This window comes from Antechinus flavipes, chromosome 2 (genome assembly GCF_016432865.1).
Source record: "Antechinus flavipes isolate AdamAnt ecotype Samford, QLD, Australia chromosome 2, AdamAnt_v2, whole genome shotgun sequence".
NCBI lineage: Eukaryota > Metazoa > Chordata > Mammalia > Dasyuromorphia > Dasyuridae > Antechinus > Antechinus flavipes.
Window position 1 is genome coordinate 221,943,203 of NC_067399.1, and position 21,603 is coordinate 221,964,805.

Consider the following 21,603-nt stretch of genomic DNA (forward strand, 5'->3'; position numbering starts at 1 on the left):
CGGGGACAAAGGTATTTCAACAACTCAGAAACTGGAAACCAGGTGCATGTTATGTATCTTCTGAGTATGGCTCATTCTCCACCATTTTAGGATGAGATTATGAACCTGATGCCTACTGTGAGTTAGTATAGCAATGAGAACCCAATCACCAGATAATTACTGACACGAAGGATCAGCCAGACTCCCAGGCTTGTTTCAATCTTGCAGTTAGTGCAGCAAACCAACTTGCTTGCAAGCTAATCAGCTTGGAAGCTGATCCCCTTGCCTTTGTAGCCATGCCTTGCTTAGTATCATAGAAATCTGGAGGATAGAGTCCCCAATTAACTGATACTATTGCTTACAACTTCTTAACTCTTTTCCTTTTATTTCTATAATTCAAAGTCACTTGGTATGAAGAAATACTTTCCCCCTGATACCTCTTTTCAAATTCCCATCCCTATCCCACTCATTCCTAATTGCACTGTTATCTTCTGGAACTCCTAGAAACCTGGCTCTCTTTTCAGAAGACATTTCATCACTGGCCATACTCTCTAGTATTGGTTGGTAAATCCAGATCCTCCAAAAGCCACCATCACTCTGAAATCCTTCCTCCTTTGAGATTTGCTTCATTTAAATTCTTATTTCCATAATCTAGGTATTTTTTTCTCCCTTCTCAAGAGTTTAGAACCTGAGTCTTCCTTTTCAATTCAGTTCTCACCTTCATAAATGCAAATTTCAAATGAAGTTTAAGTTTCCAGGAAGTTCATTAGCTTACTCAGTTTCCATCACTGGTAACTTCATTTTGCCTCAGTCACCCACAAGAATAGTCATATCATAGATCTTACCATTACTTATAATTGCCACATCTATAATCCTGAATTATGAAATTTTTTTCTTTTTTCTCATTGTGAATTCTAAGTATTCCTTACTTATCATCCTAATTCTTCATCCTTGCTCTGACCTCTCATTTATCATAAAGTTGACTTAAAACTTTATACTGCCTTCCACTAATGAATCCCTTCCTCCCATACTAATTTTTTAAAACATAGTTATCCATATATATGCCAATCATCAACTCTATGTCACTCCCATATCTGCCTTTTCTATTCTTCCATGCTATTTATGTGGACACTGCAGGGAAAGCAGTGGATCCATACATACTGAGTGAATCTATTACAAAGTCATTATCTAATCCCAACTGGTCCCTCACTCCTATAGGCAATCCTTTTATTCTTCCCTGATTAATTCTTTAGCACAACAGCAGCTCAGAACCTTTACTTATCTCTTGATTATAAAAAATCACCACTACTCTCCTTGTGCTCTACTATACCAAGAAAATCAAAATCACTGTGAGCTTCCTTACCTCCTCAGTATATCAAAACCCTTCATATCTCTACTCACTTTCACCTTCGTTGCTGTAATTTCTAAAGGAGAAAAAGCTCTTCTGGGCTCTAAGTCCCATATCAGTCCTTTTATCTGGGAGCTGATGCTCCCACCCTCTCTTCAGTCTGTCCCTTTGTACTGAAAACATATTGAAAAAGTCAGACTTCATTTGCCCAGGCCATCCCCCTAAACCTAATCCTTATCTTTCTTCCCTTTCATTGCCAAACTCTCAGAAAGTAGGATCACTCCTCACAATCCACTCAACTTCTCAAGCCTTTATAATCAGGCTTCTAAGTCTCTACTGAAAGAGCTGACTCCAATGTGACCAAAAATCTTTAACAGTTAAATCCAATGACCTTTTGTTATTAATTTCTCTGCAGCTTTTACACTATTAACCATCCTTCGTATACTGTAACTCCTCCTCATCTTCTATGGCCTATCCCTTCTCTTCATTTACATTGACTTTTGTAGGTTAGGGCTTCCTAAACTTTTTCTACTCTAGATTCCTTTTCACCTAAGAAATTTTTACAAGATCCTAGGTAAAGAGATATATGAAATAGGTATACAAATCATAATCTATTGACTCCCACATTCAATTATGGAAGTAGGGTCTTGAATCACAGTTTAAGAACTGGGACTAGACACTAGCCTCTTCATCAGGCTCCCTGCTTCTAGTCACTGCCTCCCAGCCTCTCCTTTACAGATCTACCATAATAGTCTTCTTAAAACACTTATGACCACATGTCACTCCCTCCCCACTCATAAATTTTCATCGGATCCTTATTGCCTCTAAACTACAGACTCCTATTAGCTCTTTACAAGTCTTCAAAGCCCTCTACGATCTGATCCCAAGCCACTTCTGACATTCTGCTCATCCGCCAAACTCTAAGCACTAATTGTTCTCTAAAATCTACATTTCTATCAATGAACACGATGCATTAGCACATGTCATAACCCCTCCCCTGACCTGGCAAGTCCTCCTGCCTTCTGTCCATCTTTCAGAGTCTTGATTTCTTCAAGGTTTCTCTATGAATCCTTCCTTGACCCCCACTGCTCTGACTCTTCTTTAATTATCTTGTATTTACCTATCTATGTATACGTTGCCTCTGTAAGCTCTTTGAGGTCAGGGGCTATTGTTCTTGATTTCGTTTCCTTAGTGCCTAGGACAGTGTCGAGAGAGAGGGAGAGGGAGAGGGAGAAGGAGAGGGAGAGGAAAAGGGAGAGGGAGAGAGGGAGGGGAAGGAAGGAGAGAGAGGGAAGAGAGAGAGAGGAGGGAGAGAGGGAGGGAGAGAGAGAGGGAGAGGGGGAGAGGGAGAGAGAGAAGGAGGGAGAGAGGGGGGAGAGAGAGAGGGAGAGGGAGAGGAAGAGGGAGAGACAGAGAGAGAGATATGAATATATGATGGGGATTATTCCCTGTGAGGAAACCCCTTTTCCCAATGAGAATCATCTTTGGGTTTATATTGTTTTGGGTACTGAGAGGAAGTGTTAATTGTTCGGGATAATGTCAGCAGCCCTCTTCCTGGCTTGAAGGCCTTATATTCTATTACATGAAGTTCCATGTTGCCAAGGTATCCCTTAAGAAAACCTGTTGAATAGACTTGAATCTTTCACTTGTTTGTTAAAGAAGGGAAATAATATGAAAAATTGAGCAGAGGAACAGACATCTTTTTAAAGGAGGTAGAATGGGGAAAGCCCACGTATTAAGCACCTACTATGTTCCAGGCATTGTAAAGTGCTTTACAGATTTGATCCTCACAACTACCCTGGGAGATAGGTGCTGCTATTATCCCCATTTTACAGTTGAGGAGACTGAGGCAGCAGCTAAGTGACCTGCACACAGTCTCACAGCTAGGAAGTGTCTGAGGCAGCATTCAACTCGGGTCTTCCTGCTTCCAGGCCCAGCTCATCACCTACCTACCACAGCTGGAGAACTGTGAACTTTCAAATGACATTTGAAGTCTAACTGCCCTTTATGTTGTGGAGACAAGACACTTTTCGAGTGGCTCTGGAAGGTGCTGTTGGGGTTGGAAGGAACTCCAAAAATAGATGGGGTTTCAGCTGCTCCTCATACCCCTCCCTACAAGTAGGCAGATAAATCAGGGGACTAAGCAACTTCTGCCATGCTACCTGGCACCCTTACAGAAGAAAAGGGCCCTGTTCCTACAAATGGCACCGCTTGCTAAAAATAAAGTTCTGTGTTCTGTCATTGGCTGCTGACCTTTTCAGGAATCCTTTGGGTTCTCCCCATGAATTCGGTTAGCAGATATCCCAGAGACCCAGCAAATGTTAGCGGCTGGAACCCAGATGCTCATCCTGCTGTCCACGATGAGATGCCTCCGTGTCAGTACCCCTGCCGGGCTCACCACCACATACCAGCCTGAATCCCTCCCCTGCCCCAGGGCCGCATCCCAAAGACAGCAGGATGTTCCTGCAGAGACCCATTAGGGAAGCAATCAATTTGCAAACACTGACCAAAGATGGGGAGCCCTGATAAACGTGGTCCCCAGGGTTGGCATCTGGAAGTGTTTAATCACTTTATTATTCCAGTTGTTTTGAGATATTAACATTCCAGGCATCCAGGGACAACTCAGCTGGCCATTCTGATGAGGACTAAAGCCCAGGAAGACACATGCTGGGAGGAAATCTTCCTCACATGACTTCCAAGGTTCAGAAATAAGTCCTGCTTTTGCAGTAAGAAAAATTATTTCCCTCACGAGGGGGAAAAAAAAAAACATTTTTTGACATCAACAAAATGAATCAATTTTCCCAAAGGATTTCTATTAAATCTGTGAATTTAATTTTTTGTCCCAAAAATACAGACAAGTGTCCTGCCCTAAATATACATACACCCTTTAACCTACTTACCTCTCTTCTATCCCTCCAGAATCTCTTAAGCCTGTGGAAGAAACCAACATAGTCACAGCAATAGCACCCAAGTGGTACAGCCCTGTTCTTTGGGAAGGATCTTTCTCTATCCTGGATTATTTATAGTGACATAGAATGATGATTTAATCATAGGCCTGCACTATATTAACTCAGGAAGGAACCCTAAAAAATAAAGATAGCTGACATCTGTTTGGTATGTTAAGCTTTGCAGTGCATTGAACGTGATCTCATTTGACCCTCACAACCACCCTAGGAGGCAGCTTTCTTTTACAGAGGAAACAGATTCAGAAAGCTGGTGACTTGCTCACAGGTAATAATGGCAAGAGTGCATCAACTGGTTCTCATTTGGTTTGGATTACTGGTTTGTTGATTGTCTAGACTTGGGGAGGTAATGAAGTCAATGCAAATAATGCATTAAACTTGTCATACATCCACCATCCCCAACCCAGTTAAACATTTACTAGCACACTCCTGAAATAAAAGAAAAGTCTTCCTATCTCTAAACCCAGAACTCTGGACCCTACACCATTTTACCTGTAGAGACCAACTAGTCCAACCCCTTATGCATGAATAAGAATACTGAAGCCCAGACAGAGAAGGAGGGCTCGCTGGGATGCACAGCCAGAGTCAAGCCTGGACCTCTTGATGGCCAGTCCATTTCCTTAAGAAGTTCAAAGTCTCAGGGGGCAGGAGGCCATGGAGAGAGAAGAAAATAATAGCCAAAGGATTGAGACCTGACTATTCCCACCTACAGAAAGTTCCTGCTTATAGTTATTTGCTTGCTTAACAGTTCTCAAAGTCTATTTACCTGAAGAGGGAAGGACTCTAAATCACAGGGTGAAGTTACAAGACTTGCAGGGGGAGAGACGATTGGGGGAGGAGGAGGAAAGGGAACCATGGCATAAAAAGGATTCATCAATTGCAAGGCAAAAGGTGAGCCACTGACAACCTTAAGTTCAATTCTCTGGCAAGAAGAGTTTATGAGCTCTTTGAGTGCTTTATGGGTTTTCCATATCTGTTTATGGACTACCTCCCTCACTCAATCAATAAGCATTTATTGTTCCTCTGAGTGCATTTTCTGAATTTTCTGGGTGAAGAAGTAAAGGCTGTCTGTTACTTGATTTGTATTTGTTACCTTTAGTGCTTATATGGAATTGGGGAACTCCCTTTATCCAAATTTTGAAGAACCTAGACATGAGCTATACCTAGTCTATATTTTGCATATTTATCTGAAAGTAAATTCTGGAAACAATAGCACAAAGTGAGATACAGTCTCTATTGGTGTCAGCATCTAAGATCAACCCAAGCCTTGTGAGCCCAAAGGTTTGGGGAGACCCTGGGCCACAGGTTACATTATTGTTATTTGCCAGCTAGCTTTTCCCATCTTTTATACACTGATACTCTTCTGGGATTTTCATGTGGCTTCAAGTATAGTTTCTAAAGAATTAAGTTTGAGATCAACCAAGAAAAGTAAAGGAGTGCTAATAGGCAGGAATACATTATAAATTGAGAAATTATACAGAAAGGTGTCATCATGAGGGAAATGTGTAACTGAAAAAACAGACGGGCTGATGACATGGAGAACTGGCAGGCAGCTCACATTCCACTGCTGTCCATGGAATACCAAGAGAGCCCCTGGCACAATAGAGGACTCCCTGTGACAGAGAAGGGGCCACCTCCACATGGGATGGGCACCATGTGACCTGCAATAACTGAAAGACATCTGTGAGATTCCAAATCCATTGGAGTATTGTTGTGGAGCATGTAAGAGAAATAAGTGACACACTGGCATTCTCAGTGTGCTTGCAGTACACTTGGAAAGAAAAGTTACACAAATAGGAAACAGCTATAAAAACAAGAAAGTGAAAGTAAACGAGTGTGGAATTCTGGAGAAAAGAGGTGCTTCCTTTCCCTTCCTCCCTCCCTCTCTCTTTCTCTCCTCCTTCCTCCCCCATTTCTTCCCCTTTCTGTCTCCTTCCCTTTTTCCCTCCCTGCCTGTGTCTTTCTCCCCCTTTTTGCTTTCTTTTCCCCTTTTGCCCCATTTCTACTCCCCTTCTCTGCCTCCTCTCTCCTTCCCCCTGTATATCCTTTTTCTTTCTCCCCCTTTTCTCTCCTTTCTCTCTCTTTTCTCTCACTTCCTCACTTCTCATTGATATCAAACTTGAGTCCCTGATCAATTTGGTGGTGGGTCTTGCAATTAACTTGGTTAGAATACAAAGCTGAATTTTTGTCCAAAAAAAAGGAGCTTCCTATATATAGGTTTGTACCCTGGTCTCCTGATGGGAAGACTCAGTGAGCTCCTTGGTTGACTGGGTCTTAGTAATTGGAGCTATCTTCTGAGTTTTAAGTGAAGCTGAGGAAGGCAGAGAAAGGGGTTAGAAGGAAAGTGATATATTTCTTTTCTCCTTCCCTCTCCTTCTCCTATCTATCTTGCTGCACTAATGCAGAAATTCTTGCTGAAATGAAAGGGAAAGGGGGAGAATAGGTTGTTTCAGAGGTGTCTTGTAGAATGAAGAGAAGGTCTTCTAACAATCCATCCTTTTCAGTCAACCAATCATCAGGAAGTATTCCTATCATTGAGGACCAATCAGAGGAACTCACTGTATCCTCCCAAAGCAGCACTGTACCCAAAGGTTATCTGAGGGTCTAGGGAACAGGTCTAGTTCAATGGGAACTACTCTCTTCCAACAAAGGTTCATAGCCTGCAATCTCATCGAATTGATTCAGAAACCTACCAAGCTGACTGGTAGTCGCACTGTTTTTAAACTCACCTCCTAGTAAATATTAAACGACAGGATCAGGGAGAAAGGCGGGGATTGAAATGTATACAGGACATATTTTTACATTTAATTTGCATTCTAAGATTTTCTCCATCATTTTGAGTGGTTCAAAGTTGTGTTCACCTCCACAGAATAATAAACTAAACCCTGATCTGTAGTATTTGCCAATTTCAGAAGTATAAATGCTCATACTGAAAATTTAATTATCAGCCAGCTATTCCATAACTTCCAACATATAACTCTCTATTGGATCATAAACTCTTAAGGCAGGTAAGGGCAGTATCTTGTCTAAACTTTATGTCTCATCAAATGGTTGCTCATCAACCATTTAACCAGTATTAAAGCTTCTAGATGGATACTATAGCTAAACCTTTGCAGGCTTGCATTTGACTTGAAGAAGCTTTTTGATCAAAATAAATTTAAAAGGCCTTTTTAAAGGTTTTTCTTTAAATCTCATGAGAGAGTTAAAATCACAGCATTCATATATACAGAGCAAGTCCTAGAAATATATCAATTGGAGCCAAATGTCATTGATTAGCATGGGGCTCAACAAATCTTTGGTAACCTAAACTCCATTTCAGGTTCAGATGAACTTCTAGCAAGGGAAAATTATGGAAAGCTTTTCATAGTATGAAACTCATTGCACTAGAAAGGATATTAGGTTTAGAGAGAGAACCTGATTAAAATCCTAATTCACCATAGGGGTCATCCTAACTCAATCTATGCTCCTATGATTTATGTACAGTATTTGGCACACAATAAGAATGGAAGAGTCATTGGCTGAATTTACTCATACCCATGAACAATGATTCAGATAGTCTGAGAGGTAAGAAGAGGGCATTTGGGGCAAAAGGAATAGATTAAACAAGAATGCAAAGAAAATATGGCAATGCTTGGGAGACAAGGCTGAGTTCTATTAAGGAGGAAGAGAAGGAAATAATGTAGAATATAATCAACGGGAATCAGGAAGACTCATCTTCCTGAGTTCAAATCCTACCTAGACATTTACTAGCTGTGAGACCCTGCATAAGTCACTTAATTCTGTTTGCCCCAATTTCCTCAATTGCAAAATAAACTCATTGAAGGAAATGGCAAATTACACCAGTATCTTTGCCAAGAAAATACAAATGGAGCCACAAAGTCAGACATGACTAAAATGACTGAACACCACCAAAACTCAGAATCCCCTCATCTTCTCCTCCCCTATCTCATTTCAAGACAGAGAATTCCTGAAGATGCTAAACCTTTTATTCTCTCTGAACATTTTGAAATCTATCTGGATAGAAAAAAACAGAACCATTTTAAAAGATCACAGCCAGTGGTTTTTCTTCCAGGCATTTATATAAATGCCACCCCATCCCTGTTAGTGACAAGCCATGCTAGATTAACCCTTTATCCGTTTTTGATAGGTTTCCTAGATTCACTCCTAAATCAGAATGCTGTTGCTGTTATTCATTCCTTTCAGTTGTATCCAACTCTTCATGACCCCATTGAGGTTTTCTTAGCAAAAATACCAGAGTGGTTTATCAATTCCTTCTCCAGCTCATTTTACAGATGAGGAAACTGAGGCAAACAGGGTTAAGTGATTTGCCCAGGGTCATACAGCTAGGAAATATATGAAGTTGGATTTGAATTCAGATTTTCCTGACTCCACGCCCAGCACTTTATTCACTGCAACACCTTAGCTGCCTGACTTTATTCAGTTTTATGTAAGTAGTTTCTGTACATCCAGGATATAAGCTCTGTCCTTTGAATCTCTCTCCAGCTGAACCAATCCCTTACACTTCAGAGGTAGGTATTTAAATGAACTAGAGTATAAAATATAGTATAAAAGTGTCAGACTTGGACGCCTGGGTTTAAATCCCCCCTCTTTTTCATCTCTTTTTTTTTCACCTCTCTTAAGTTCCAGTTTCCTTATCTGTAAAGACAGAATAATGATATAATACGTAGGACAAAGGGCTAATGCCAGGCTCAAATAAGGTAACATATATAAAGAGCTTTGTAACCCTAATTATGTGATTGGAGTAAGCAAGGGAGTGAAATAATGAAAGTCCAGTTGTAGGCGCTTTTGGAATGGGGAGAACTGGGTCTGGAAAAGCAGGTGGGAGGGTCATTGTGGCATTTCAATACAATATGGCAGCAGCTCCTTCAATGTGGGACTTCAGTAGACCCACTCAGAGCACTCAGGGTTAGCAGCTCTAAATGTACGCCATTGTAAAGTTCACATTTCATCCTCAGTTCAATTGTTGTATTTTAGATTTTTACACTTAAAGAGACTGGAGAAAATATAGATTTGGAGTTAACAAAACCAAGGTTAAAAATCCCATTTCTGACACTTACGGGTAGTGTGACCTTAAGACAACTCTCTTATTTCTTATCCTGAGATTATTCATCTATACAAATTTATATAATAATATCTATATTATCCATCTCACAGAATTATTGGAAGGAATAAAAAATGACTTTACTTACCATAAGATCACAGATTTAAACATAGAAAGGCCTCAGAGACTATACATTCCAACCCATAATTTCATAGTTGAGGGACCTCAGGCCCAGCTTACCCAGGATTATATAAGAAATATAACAGGGATTTTAACCCAGGACTTACAACTCAGATTACAATTACACGTCTCTCCTTTCCACATGTGAGTTGTAATAATAACTGTTGTTCTCCCTAGTTAAGCAAGCATGAACTGCTTTTCACCTGAGGGTGTCATTACTTCTGTCTCTCCAGAACCAGCCCTCCTCCCTGGCCATGCTGGACTTGCTGCATGTGGCTCGTGACATTGCCTGTGGCTGTCAGTATTTGGAAGAAAACCACTTCATTCACCGGTAAGTCAGAGGCATCTGCTTGGTCTTGCCCGCCATGGCCTCAGGTAGCCTCATCTTCATTATGCTGTGAGGGCACCGACCTGCCCAAATTGGAAAGAAGGAACACTTGTCCCTTTCTTTGCCCAAGGGGCAAGCTGCAAAAACAAGGATATTTTTCTTAATCAACCAGGGATGTGTTTTCAATGACTGCTGAATCCACTGAGACTTAAGTTTCCCCATCTGTAAAATCAGCAACATAATTTTGATTCCAGTGGCAGAAATGGAAATGATTTATTCTGGGAACCTTGGTTGTGTTATTGTATCCTGCATAGGAGGGGGAGGGAAGAAGGTTCAGCTGTTGATATTCATGGCAGGCTCAAATATTTTAGGACTTTGGAGGGAGAGTGAAATGGAATTCAAGGTTTCCAAAATTGTGAAATCTATAAGGATAAGAACTATTTACTTCATAAATCTCATTCTCTCCCTATCAACACTTTACTTTAAATGTATGACTAAAGGGTATCTGGATTAGGGACCCCATTGAAATACTTGCCATGTTACACTTGTTCCTTCTATGTAGTCCTCTTATCTGGAGGTCTGAAGTTAGACTTAAAGCAAAATGAATTAATGGATTCTTTTCAAAGCTTATTCAATCATCTTATAAGTTAAATTTCACTATTCTCTTAGTGGGAAAGTAATATACAGATTCAGATACTTAAGTATTATGAGGCTGTCTCCCCTGCCCCAAACCTTCCCACCAGCACACCCTAAGATGCCTGCCCTTAATGGATACTTAGAAATTTTACTATACATAGTGTAAGCCTGAATTGTTCACACAAGACTTTCCTCACCAATAAAGGGTATGATGACAAGATACTCAGACCTTCTATGTCCCAAGTCATCATTTTTTCCATCAATGAGGGTCTCATGTAAATATTTCAAGCTTGACTCCTAAATTGTTAACATTGTGCTTGGCTACCTGCACTGACAGGCTGGAATACATCCAGAGAAAGGTGATAACGGAGAGGACTGTCATATGAGGATCAATTCAAAGACCTACTCTAGACTGTATTGAACTGCCTTGGAAAGTAATGGGCTTCCCCTTCCATAGAGGCTTTCAAATGAAGTCTGGATGAAATTTGTTAGTGATATTCATAGATATTATACTTAATCAGGGAAAGTTTGGACCAGATGACCTCTGAGCTTTCTTACAAATCCAAGATTCTCTGATTTTTTTTTACTGTGTCATCTAGTCTTATCCCCTATCTTCATCCTGGCTGGCTTCATCTTAACTAGTCCAGACACATGAACATCTATCAGTTCCTTTCAAGATAGAACAGCAAGATATGGTAAAATGGAAAACAGTGATGGATCAAACTTCACAGACTAGGGAGTCCGTGAGGTCCCTTTCCTTCCAACTCTAACAATCTATGATTCCAAGACCCAGTCAAGAATCCCAATTCTTACTAGATTATCTATTCCTTTTATATATTCCTTCCTTTGGAATACTCTTCCATCTAAAACCTCTCTCAAAACTAAATTCTTAGAGAAAGAGTGAGGCACAAGTCACCATGATTCATGGAATTACTATGAAGACTCCCAGGGACCTCAAAGATCATCCTCCCAACCAAAGTGGAAATCCTTTCAACAAAAGCCCTGATGCTCTAATTGAACATCTGACCAGGGTATATATACAACATCTTGTAAGTTAGCTCAGACCATTGTGAAGTGTTTCTAATTGTTAAAAACTTTATTATAAAGAGCCCAAACTTTCCTCCCAGTAACTTTTACCTGGTTACATCTTAGTTCTTCCTTCTAAAGCTATTCAGAATAGCAAGGGGTGCAATCATGGCTACATACCCTTTGATTTATTGTTCTGTTCACTGTCTAGACTTAAGATGTCAATTATACAAATTAAAATTTCAAGTATGTGCATACGTTTTTTTCCCCTTGAAATCCCAGTTGCTAAACATTTACCAATATATTCTGTACTGTTCCATAAACTTTCCTTGAGCTCAGGAGAAGTTCCATAGAAGGTTTATGGAATACAAATCATCACCAGCCCAGAAGCTTAGTGACTAGAGTATTAACAACAACTGGCATTTATGTTATATTTTATTGTTCGAGAGGTGCTTTCCTTCCATTATCTCATTTGAATCTCAAAACACCCCTGAGAACAAGTCTACTTTATCCTCCTCCACAACACAGTCTTGTTCCTCTAAATATCCTCATGCTGTTCCCCATAGGGCATTCTCTATTCCATCATGCCCTTCGTCATCTTCCTCAAATGAATTTTGGTTTGCCAATATCTTCGCCTCCAATGAGGTGGTCAGAACTAGAATATTTAAGATGTGGTCTGGCTGATGCAAAATAGTTAGATCATTAACTCCCATTATCTAGACACTAAATGCCTATTAAGAACCTTTAAAATGTGTTAGCTTTTTTTTTTTAGTACCCTTGTATAACTCTGGGTTTATATTGAGCTTGTGGTCAACCAAAATTTCAAAGTCTTTTTTCACACAAAACCCCATCTCCTAAATACTATAATTGTGTAATTGAGTTTCTTAACCCTAAACATATAGCACTTCTCTGCTACATTTTATCTTACCTGGCCCAATTGAGATCACCTTGAATCTTGACTCCATCATCTCTCCTATTAGCCATCCTTCTCAGCTTGGTGCCATCTACCAATTTTACAGGCCTTCCTGTTCTTTGTCTTCATCAAAACACTGAGGAGAAGAGAACCAAAGACAGGGGCCCTGCCACACATTAGAAGCCTCCCTACTGGTTGCCTTTAGTCCATTAATCCACACTCTTAGTTCAGCCAGCAGGGAATCCACTTTACTACACTATCATCCAGCCTGTATCTCCAATCTTGTACACAATATCTTTCAAGACATACTTTGCCTCAGATATTGAAAAAAAGATGTTGTCCATGATTTCCCAGCTCACTAATGCTTTGAAAAAAAATGCAGAAGTGCGGCTGTGGGGAAATGGGGATTCTTGGTTAACCAGTTAGCACACAGGGGACTTGAGTCAAAAAGAACCTCAGAAGCCCAACTAATCCGTCTTGACTTGAGCATCCCCTTTATGATTTCCCTAACAAGCAGCTACGTAGCCTTTATTTAAAAAATTTCTGGAGAGGAAAAACTTATTACTTCCAGAAGCAGTCCATTCTACTCGAATTCTTAGAACATTATCTTTACATCTATCAAACTCATAGAAGCCTGTTTGTCACTTCCACCCACAGCATCTTTTTTTAAGTTTTTTTTTTTTATTTTCAAATTACAGCAAAGATAGTTTTCATCATTCACTCTTGCAAAACCTTGTGTTCCAAATTTTTCTCCCTCCCTTAAACAGCAAGTAATCCAAGATATATTGAATATGTGCCCACTCACACCATCTTGTTCTGCTGAGGTCAAGCAGAAAAAGCCTTCCAAATACTTGAACAAAACTCCCAGGTCATATCCACAACCCCTTAAGCCTTTTCTTCTCCAAGCCAAAGATCCCTGATTCTTTCGGTCAACGGCACGTTCTCCATTCTTTTCATCATCTAGTTGCCTTTCCTCACAATGTTCTCTGACTTGTAAACATGTTTCTTAAAATATGACATCCCATACTGAATACTTCAGTTGGCCAATACTCCAAACTAGTCTAACTAGAGAAGAATACAGAGAAACTATCACTTTCCCACCCTATTCTGGACCCATTAGCTTTATGGAATGCTATATCATTATTATTAATTGTTGACTTATTAAACTTATCCACTAAAATAATCAGATTTTTTTTTCAGAGGGATTGCTATTAGCCACCCTTTCTCTACTACTACTTTCTTTTATAGTCTAGTATCCAAGTATCCCCAGCCCTTGACCACCCCTTGTCAAAAAAAAAAAAAAGGCTCCATCATACCTTCTCAGACTTCTCTTGGACATTCTTCTTACATTCTGTGGTCCAGTCAAATTAGACCACTAATCATTTCCCAATAGCGTCTAATCATCTTCATCCTTTGAACATTCATGCAGGCCTTAAAATAGCCTTATAATTGATCTTATCTTGTTGAAATCCTTCTTTTCTCCAAGATTAATTATTAAGGTGCTTCCTTTTCTCTGATCTCCCACCTCTCCCATCTACAGCAGGAAGTGATTCACCCCCTCCTTAGATCTTCCTAGAAGCCTTGTCTGTATTTCTTTTGCCCCTAACGTATTTTACCTGTGATTTGTGTGTGTGTGTGTGTGTGTGTGTGTATATATACATATATATATGCATATGCATATGCATACACAATCCATTTATATGCATTTGTGTGTGAGATGTATGTGCAGACACACACACACACACACACACACACACACACATATATATATGCACAATGTGTATGGATATATCATCCCCTTTATTTGATTGTCAGATCCTCAAGAACAAGGGTTCTTTTTTTTATGCTCACAGCATTTAATGCAATGCTTTGTACACTGTGCATTAAAAATATGTTGAATGAAATTCAATTTTCATCTGTTTAAACAAATTCAAACCATCTTTTTAGCAAATTGTTCTAGAATTAACGTTAAGCTTATCATTCTGAAACTGGTATCTACCTTTTTCTGTTTCTTGAAAATCCAGACTTTTTTCTCATATCTAATATAATCTCTTCCATTTCCCATAAATTCAAAAAGGTTACTACCAGTGGTTCCATAATCACATCACGACAAGTGATTCATATGAGCCTAGAGACTTGAATTCATTCAAAGTGGTTACTATTTCTTTTTGCATTTCAATTCCTCCAACTCATGCTGAATCTATCCTTTCCCCTTCAAAGACTAATGGAACAAGGAAGACATTCTCCTTAATAGAGAATATGGAAGCAAAATATGATTTGAGTAGTTCCACTTTTCTGTCATCTGTTAACATTCTATTATATCCCTGGATGGTAGGCTTATTCTTCCTGATCTTTCATGTTCTTTTAAAAAAAATTTTTACTCATTTTTTCCCTTTACTCATCTTTAGAATTTTCTGCAGGCCACAACTCATTCTAGACTTTAGTCTAGACACCATTAATAGAGTAGGCAGCATTATTACCTGTTCAGACCTTTCTATCTTTTTATAGGACCTTTAAGGATTTGAACTGAAGAGAGAGCATCCTGTGCAGCTATATTCATTTCTTTAGCTGCCTCTCTCTTTTATCATCTTCAGTGCTTGGATACTGGTAATTTTTAAAGTATCCCATGCTCCTTGAGTTAGCTTCTTTTTAGAATATCCATCCTATCTGTTCTCTGATCTTTTTGAAATCTGCTTTCCTAAAGTCCATGGCACATGTCTAACAAAGCCCAGCACTCTCTTCCTTTGTTATAATAAACTCTAAGATTGTTTCATCATTTTCTCCAAAGGCTCAGGACATTAGCACATCTATGACCAAATTCTTCTTTGCTGGTTAAAAAATAGGATGAAAGTGGCAATATTCCTTAGGGGATGCTAGACAAATAGAGTTGGATGAGGGCTTGGAATTCATTGAGTCTCTCATTTATTTCATGGATATACAAGCTGTGTTAGCTCAGCTCCTCCCCATGAAGGGAAGATTAAGGAAAATTTAGTTGCAGTCAAATGTGATTAATGAATTCACATGGAGTGACCATATAAAGCCAAAGATAATGTGTCATTTCCTTTGTATCTTTTCTCCTGCTATAAAGGCATTTGGTAGATGTACCTGCAGGTACAGAAATGTTTTTCTTACTCAGATCGATGTTTATGAGCAGTTCACTAACTTTCCCCCTTTCCTTCTCTACCCCTAAAGAGTCAAACAGTTCTAGATCTATTATTTTTCTGATGAGGAAGTGACTTGCTCAGGGTCACATAGCTAGGAAGTGTGTCTGAGGCCAGATTTGAACCCAGATCCTCCTGACTTCAGGGCTGATGCTCTATCCACTGCACCACCTAGCTGCCCCTCCATATCTATTTTCATGACCATTGGATTTAATCTGCAATTCCAGGCAGGGGTATTTGGGCTTTACATGGGTGCTGACTTGTTTTCCAGAACCGTACATGTTATCTACATAGCCAGCTCATCCCTTTCCATGGTTTCTTCTCTATTCCAAAATCATAGTTTTTAACTGAAAGAAGAGATGTGATACCCCTTTGTTCCAGAAGCCATGACTTCCCCACTCATAAATTTAAAGTCATTAGACACATATTCTAGATTTCTTCAGCTTGTATCATTTATTTCTACGTATATTAGTAGTTTTACTTGTATTAGCAGGGAGGAGTACAGTTGATGAATTTTAGCAGGTTCTTAATCATATCAAGGAAAATTCCAGATTAGCCTTGGTGAGGTGTCTGTATCTCTGCCTCCCTATCTCACGGAAGAATCATAATTATTTGAAAATATGACAACCCAATATTTTCTTCTCAGTGTTTCATAGGCTTAACTCCTTTGACCTTTCTTCACGGATCTGTGGGACCAAGGAGATGAAGGGATTTCTGTATAATGACAAATTAAAAAAAAAGAGGACTTCAGTGAGTAAAGTTGGAAAGGTGATATGATTGAAGTCTACTGAGGCAAAAAGAATAAAGATGGGGTAGCCTTAGACTTAGTCAATCCTAGAGCACTCTCACCTAGAAACACTGCCTGAAGTATAAAGAAATAGCTTTAGACAAATAGAGAATAATATTGCTTTATGTAGTCAAGGCAGACAACCTGAATGAAGAGCTGGTATTGGAGTAGAAAAAAACTATGTTTAAATGTCTCAGTGACTCCAAGCAATTCTAAGAATGATGGACAAAGACCTGGAACTTCTTAACGGGAGTTTCTTCACAAGAGAGCCCATTCTAATGAAATCGTAGGACAGAGCAATTACTTTACCTGGTGGGTACTAAATATAGCTTAAAAATTTGATGATTTCATGGATGATACATCTAGAAATTTATTTAATTGAAGCTAAAAACTTTTAGAGAACATTTCTGATTTTGAGGGGTCAATATCCTGGAAAACAACTGCAATTGTGCTCTTCTATAAAATAACCTTTGGTTCCATTATTTTTAGTTCATTTTTTTTATCCCATTGGACACGTAACATCTTTTCTAATGCTAATCCCCTTTAAAAGTTACTGAGCCCCCAAATGTAATCTCTCATACTGAAGTATATTTTAGGAATGCTGGACAGAGAAACAAGTTTTCTGGACATGAGATGAGGAAGAGAAATTAATCTTTGTGTGTGTATTCTCTTTTCACTTAACTGTTTGGGAAACTAGAGCTTGTTTCTTTCTCTCTTCTAGGGATATTGCTGCTAGGAACTGTCTCTTGACCTGTCCTGGACCAGGCAGAGTGGCCAAGATTGGAGACTTTGGAATGGCTAGGGACATCTACCGGTGAGTAATAATCATTATTAACCTTCCATTAACCACAAACATATGCCCAATTTCCCTTGCGATGTGTGGATAGATTCAATAAGGCTGTCACTAGAATGCTGGATCCAGAATAAGGAGGCTCTGGGGTCAGATCTTGGAAATGCAGATGTTATCCAATTTTTACAGAGAAGCAAACAAATTTACCAATAGTCACAGAGCTAGTATTTTTCAGAGGCAAAATTAAAGCCCAACAATCTTACCACTATACCCTTTTCTTATAAGCTAGCAGGATAGCTGCTCCTTATACCATGCTTGCTTAGAAAGAAAAAAAATGTTCTGTGCTCTCTTGATTCTTTAAATTTTTCATATGTAAGCTATGGAAAACAGTGGCCAGAGACCCAGCATCAAAATCTAGTGTTGCAATTACTTTTTAAACAGCTTAACAAGTCACTTTGTTATACACAGTACATTTTTTGTCAGCTAAAATGCTAAACACTTTGAGAACAAGATCTCTTTTGTTTTTATTTTTGGATTCACTAAAGAATAGTTCCTGGTACATAGTAGGTGGGTTATAAATACTTCTCACCCCATTGGATTATCAACAAAATAATCATCATCAAGAAAACAGAACCAAAACTAAGATTGGGTTAAGGAAGATGAATGTCATTGTAATAATACATCTTTGAGGATTGTAACAATTTGTAAGTTCATTTGAGAAAAGGAGTATAGAACAGTATAGGAGTTCATAGAGCTCCTTCATTCAAGTCTGGCCTTGGACAAGTCCCTTAGCCTGTTTGTCACAGTTTTTTCATTTATAAAATTGGGATAACACTAATACTTATCTCCTAAGAGTGTTGGAAGGAAAATATATTTAAAGTGCTTTGCAACCCTTACAATGTTATGCATTATTGTTGCTGCTATTCTTATATCACTACAGTAATGCCATTATGGTAGTCGTATTTAGAAGTTTTTTTATGTTTATAATTAGTTATTAATTATCTAACAGTAAGTTGTCAAAAATAATTTTGTTGCCCATCCCGCACTACTTCCCCTACTAAGACTTGCTTAGCTGATTGAGTAGCTTGAGGACACCTTCTACCACATACCTTGACAACTTTTTACAATGAACATTTATGGACAATTTCATTCATCCAAGCAACACATTCATTAAACACCTACTGCATGTAAAGCATGATGCTAGGGGATAATAAGATATTAAAACAACTCTTAACTCTCAATTATTCTACTCTGAACAATCTGATGTGGCTTATCAAGTCTATGCTTATTTTTAAATAGCTTTTTATTTTTCCAAATATATGCAAAGATAGATAGTTTTCAATATTCATCTGTGCAATATCTTTTGTTCCAGACAGCAAGTAATTTAAGTTAAACATGAGCAATTTTTCTAAACCTATTTCCACATTTTTCATGCTGCACAAGAAAAATCAGATCAAAAGGAAACAAAAAACATGAGGAAGAAAAAAAAACCAAAAATGGTGAAAGTTCTATGCTTTTATCCACATTCATCCTCAATAAAGATGCGGGTGACTTTTTCCATCATATGTCTACTGAAATTAAGACTCTACTTATTAAAAGACTTTAGTGATATTATTTTAAGACAAATAAAATAGAAAAAATCCAAAGGGGGAACCTCTAAACCTTTGTTGAAGCTAGTATTTTCTTCTTCCATTTGATTTTTTCAAATATTCCTCTTATGGTGTCTCCTTGATCCAATTAATGATTTTAACTAAGGATCTTTCCTTCCCTCAACCAAGCCTCCAATTCCTCATTAAATTTTAATTTCTTAATACTCTGTCAAATTATTAGTTGAAGTCTCTGCTCAATTCTCTGGCTAGAATGACTTGTTTTCCTCTTCTGTCCTACAGTGCAAGCTACTACAGGAAGGGAGGATGTGCCATGCTTCCAGTTAAGTGGATGCCCCCAGAGGCCTTCATGGAAGGGATATTTACATCCAAAACGGATACCTGGTGAGTAATCCTCCCTGCCCTCCTTTGAATATCATTGATTATCTGCCTTGCATGAGTGAATCACAGACTACCAATTGATCATAAGGATCTAGGTTAGCAAAGAATGGAGCAAATGTTTGAGCTAACTGTGTTCACAAACAATCTCAGATGTCTCCATTGGGCATTATTGACTGATCCTGTTTAGAGCCATGGGTTGGGTTATTAGAATGAGAGGACCCGGGTGCAAATAATCACCCTGCCTCAGATGTTTACTATCCATGAGACTTTTGGCAAATTATTTAACCATTTTAAGTCTGTTTTCTAGTTTGTTTTTTAATGAAATGATCTCTGATATTCCTTCCAGCTCTCAAAAATATGTTAGGCCAGGGACATTGATGTTCCAAGATGATTAAATAAATTATGCCAAAATGAGATTTCACACACACACATTTATCTGCTGAACATAAGTGATAGAAGGAGGAAAATAAGAATTTCAAATAGAATTCACCATTGACATGGTGAAGAGGAAAGGATAGTAACTTGCAAACAACAGGGGTATGTGGCTCTCAGAAGCCCCTAGTATTCAGCAAAATTTCAGTTTTTTCATCTTGTAAGTAGTGCTGTTTGGATGGCCAGAGTTATGTAATCTATAATTACATTATAATTCATTATCTCTCTTCTTTGTGCTTGAAAACTCCTAACTTCACTCATTCAGGTCCTGACTTTAGAGTGCATCTCCATCCCAAGCACCTACACCACGGTGAGCTGACAAAAACTGAGGATGAGTCGCATAATCCAAATTCAACATTTCAGTTCCTTTCAGGAGCACATGCTGCCAATTGGCACTTTTTTTTTTATTCAACCTCTTTTGCTATGACTCAAACTGCAGATCTTGCACTCAGGGCTACAGTGAAAAAGTTTCTCATGCAAAGATTTGCACTTTGTTGATCCCATACTGGGCAGTTTAACATATAGAGGTAACTGAATGACATAGTGAACAGATAAGAGAGTCAAAAAGGCCTCAGTTCATATCTGGCCTCAGATGCGAGAGAAGAGAATGCAAATCATAATCCTCTGCCTCAGTTTCCTCATCTATAAAATGGAGATAACAGGATTAACGTAATGAGCCATGAGATGATGTGTGTGGTGCTCTGGAAATGCTGTATGAGTGTTAGCTGTTATTATGGGGATGATTTAGTGACCTCTAGCCCATACACTCATTTGCCACATTCAAATTTAAGAATGTTCCTGCACCTCAATTTCCTCCTCTTCTTTTTCTCCAGACATGGAGAATGAAACAAACTAAAATTATCAGAGAGGAGTTGTTGGATAGAAGTTTAGTCCATCAGTAGACATGCATTAAGCACCAGCTGTGTGCTGGGCACTATGCTAGAGTTACAAAGAAAAGCAAAGAGAATCCCTGCCCTTAAGGGTCCCAGTTAATGGGACTGCAGCATCCTGACTTCCTTTATGTCCCCGTGAAAGCGGAACAGCAAAGGGAAGAAAAGAGAAAGAAAAATGTGCTGGAAGTTAACTAGCAAATGCTAGGCCAGCTGCAGAGTTGAAAGATGTCCAGTAGTTCCATCTCTGAAACCAAGGGGCTCACTTCTGCCTTCTCTTCTAAAGAGGGGAATGGCATTTCCCTCCTGCCCTTTCAAGAGTCATAAAGCACTCGGATTCCTTGAGAGAAAGCTCACATCTGAGCAGAATGTGGCAGTTTTAAATGCTCCGGGGCCAAACCACCGTGCAGCACAAATCCTGGCTCTTTCTCCCATTCTGTATGTTCCAACTGTGAGCCCAGAAAACGGAGTCCACAAGGCCACTAAGACCATTTACCTTCAGAGAGACATTATCAGAAGGCTGGCCACAAGGTGACTAGCTTTCAAAGATAACTTTTTGGCCAGAGAAACAGTCAAAGACATTAGTTATGGTGTGGAAGGGCTGTGGTTCCTCTTGGGAGGAGGAAGATGGAATCATGACTCTTCAAATCATTAACATATTTATGAAAACACAGTACCTGACTAAGTATAAAGCCCAAGGTAGACTCTACTTGTTCAAAGGTTAACTGCAGCCTCTGCTCTCTGCCCAGGTCCTTTGGTGTGCTTCTTTGGGAGATATTCTCTCTTGGATATATGCCATACCCAAGCAAAAGCAATCAGGAGGTCCTGGAGTTTGTCACCAGTGGAGGACGGATGGATCCACCCAAAAATTGCCCGGGGCCTGTGTATGATACCCTCTACTAAGTATACTTTTTCTCTTAAAAAGTCTATTTTAATTTTAAACAGAATTTTAAAACAATTCTGAACTGAAGCTTTAAAAAGCACTCTGCTCTTCTTTGTTTCCTAAGATAGATCAGAGTAGCTGAAACAAAACACTGTACTTGAATGGATGAATGGGGGAGAAAAACATTTATTAAATGATGAATGAATATGTTCCTCGTATTATACTAAAGGCTGGGAA

The 21,603-nt window shown here is 39.0% G+C and overlaps 2 protein-coding genes across 2 annotated transcripts in view; one reads left to right on the forward strand and one right to left on the reverse strand.

The window, feature by feature from the left end:
* Positions 1 to 21,603, forward strand: part of ALK (ALK receptor tyrosine kinase) — a 1,046,930-nt gene that overhangs the window by 1,016,217 nt on the left and 9,110 nt on the right. Inside the window, exons 24-27 of the mRNA XM_051976205.1 lie at positions 9,766 to 9,863; positions 17,105 to 17,197; positions 19,063 to 19,164; positions 21,233 to 21,367. Coding sequence (XP_051832165.1) covers positions 9,766 to 9,863; positions 17,105 to 17,197; positions 19,063 to 19,164; positions 21,233 to 21,367 — 428 coding nt within the window. The remainder of the gene's footprint in view (positions 1 to 9,765; positions 9,864 to 17,104; positions 17,198 to 19,062; positions 19,165 to 21,232; positions 21,368 to 21,603) is intronic.
* Positions 16,024 to 21,603, reverse strand: part of CLIP4 (CAP-Gly domain containing linker protein family member 4) — a 126,901-nt gene continuing 121,321 nt past the window's right edge. Inside the window, exon 19 of the mRNA XM_051976217.1 lies at positions 16,024 to 16,310. Coding sequence (XP_051832177.1) covers positions 16,247 to 16,310 — 64 coding nt within the window. The 3' untranslated portion in view covers positions 16,024 to 16,246. The remainder of the gene's footprint in view (positions 16,311 to 21,603) is intronic.